The sequence below is a fragment of the Antrostomus carolinensis genome, unplaced genomic scaffold, assembly GCF_000700745.2.
Source record: "Antrostomus carolinensis isolate BGI_N321 unplaced genomic scaffold, ASM70074v2 scaffold42530, whole genome shotgun sequence".
Classification (NCBI taxonomy): Eukaryota; Metazoa; Chordata; class Aves; order Caprimulgiformes; family Caprimulgidae; genus Antrostomus; species Antrostomus carolinensis.
The window spans coordinates 1241-1563 of NW_010288468.1; the positions used below are offsets into that span (position 1 = coordinate 1241).

The window sequence follows — 323 nt, forward strand, 5'->3', positions numbered from 1 at the left end:
GCCTCAGCCCTCCCCTCAGCAGGCAGGGAGCGGGCAGCGGCACTGAGGGGCTCTCGCTGCCTTCCGGGCCATCCAACATACTGAGCACTTGAAGGCGGCACGTGCCTGAGGTGCTGGGAAAAGTGCAGAGAAGGGGGATCTCCAAAGGACGCTGCAAGGGGGAAGGATGGGACAGGGAAGGGCAATGGAGGGAGCAAAACCTCATGTGGTCATTGCCGCATGGGAGGGACGTGGTTTCCGTCCCGTGGGGACACAGAACACAATGGCACGGAGGAGGATGGGGAATGTGACAAGGCTCACTCGGTTCTTTACTCACCGATGCA

At 61.0% G+C, this 323-nt stretch overlaps 1 protein-coding gene across 1 annotated transcript in view; it reads right to left on the reverse strand.

The window, feature by feature from the left end:
- Positions 1–323, reverse strand: part of LOC104524093 (palmitoyltransferase ZDHHC5-like) — a gene marked incomplete at both ends in the record, with an annotated part of 3908 nt that overhangs the window by 1233 nt on the left and 2352 nt on the right. Inside the window, one exon of the mRNA XM_029084698.1 lies at positions 82–151. Coding sequence (XP_028940531.1) covers positions 82–151 — 70 coding nt within the window. The remainder of the gene's footprint in view (positions 1–81; positions 152–323) is intronic.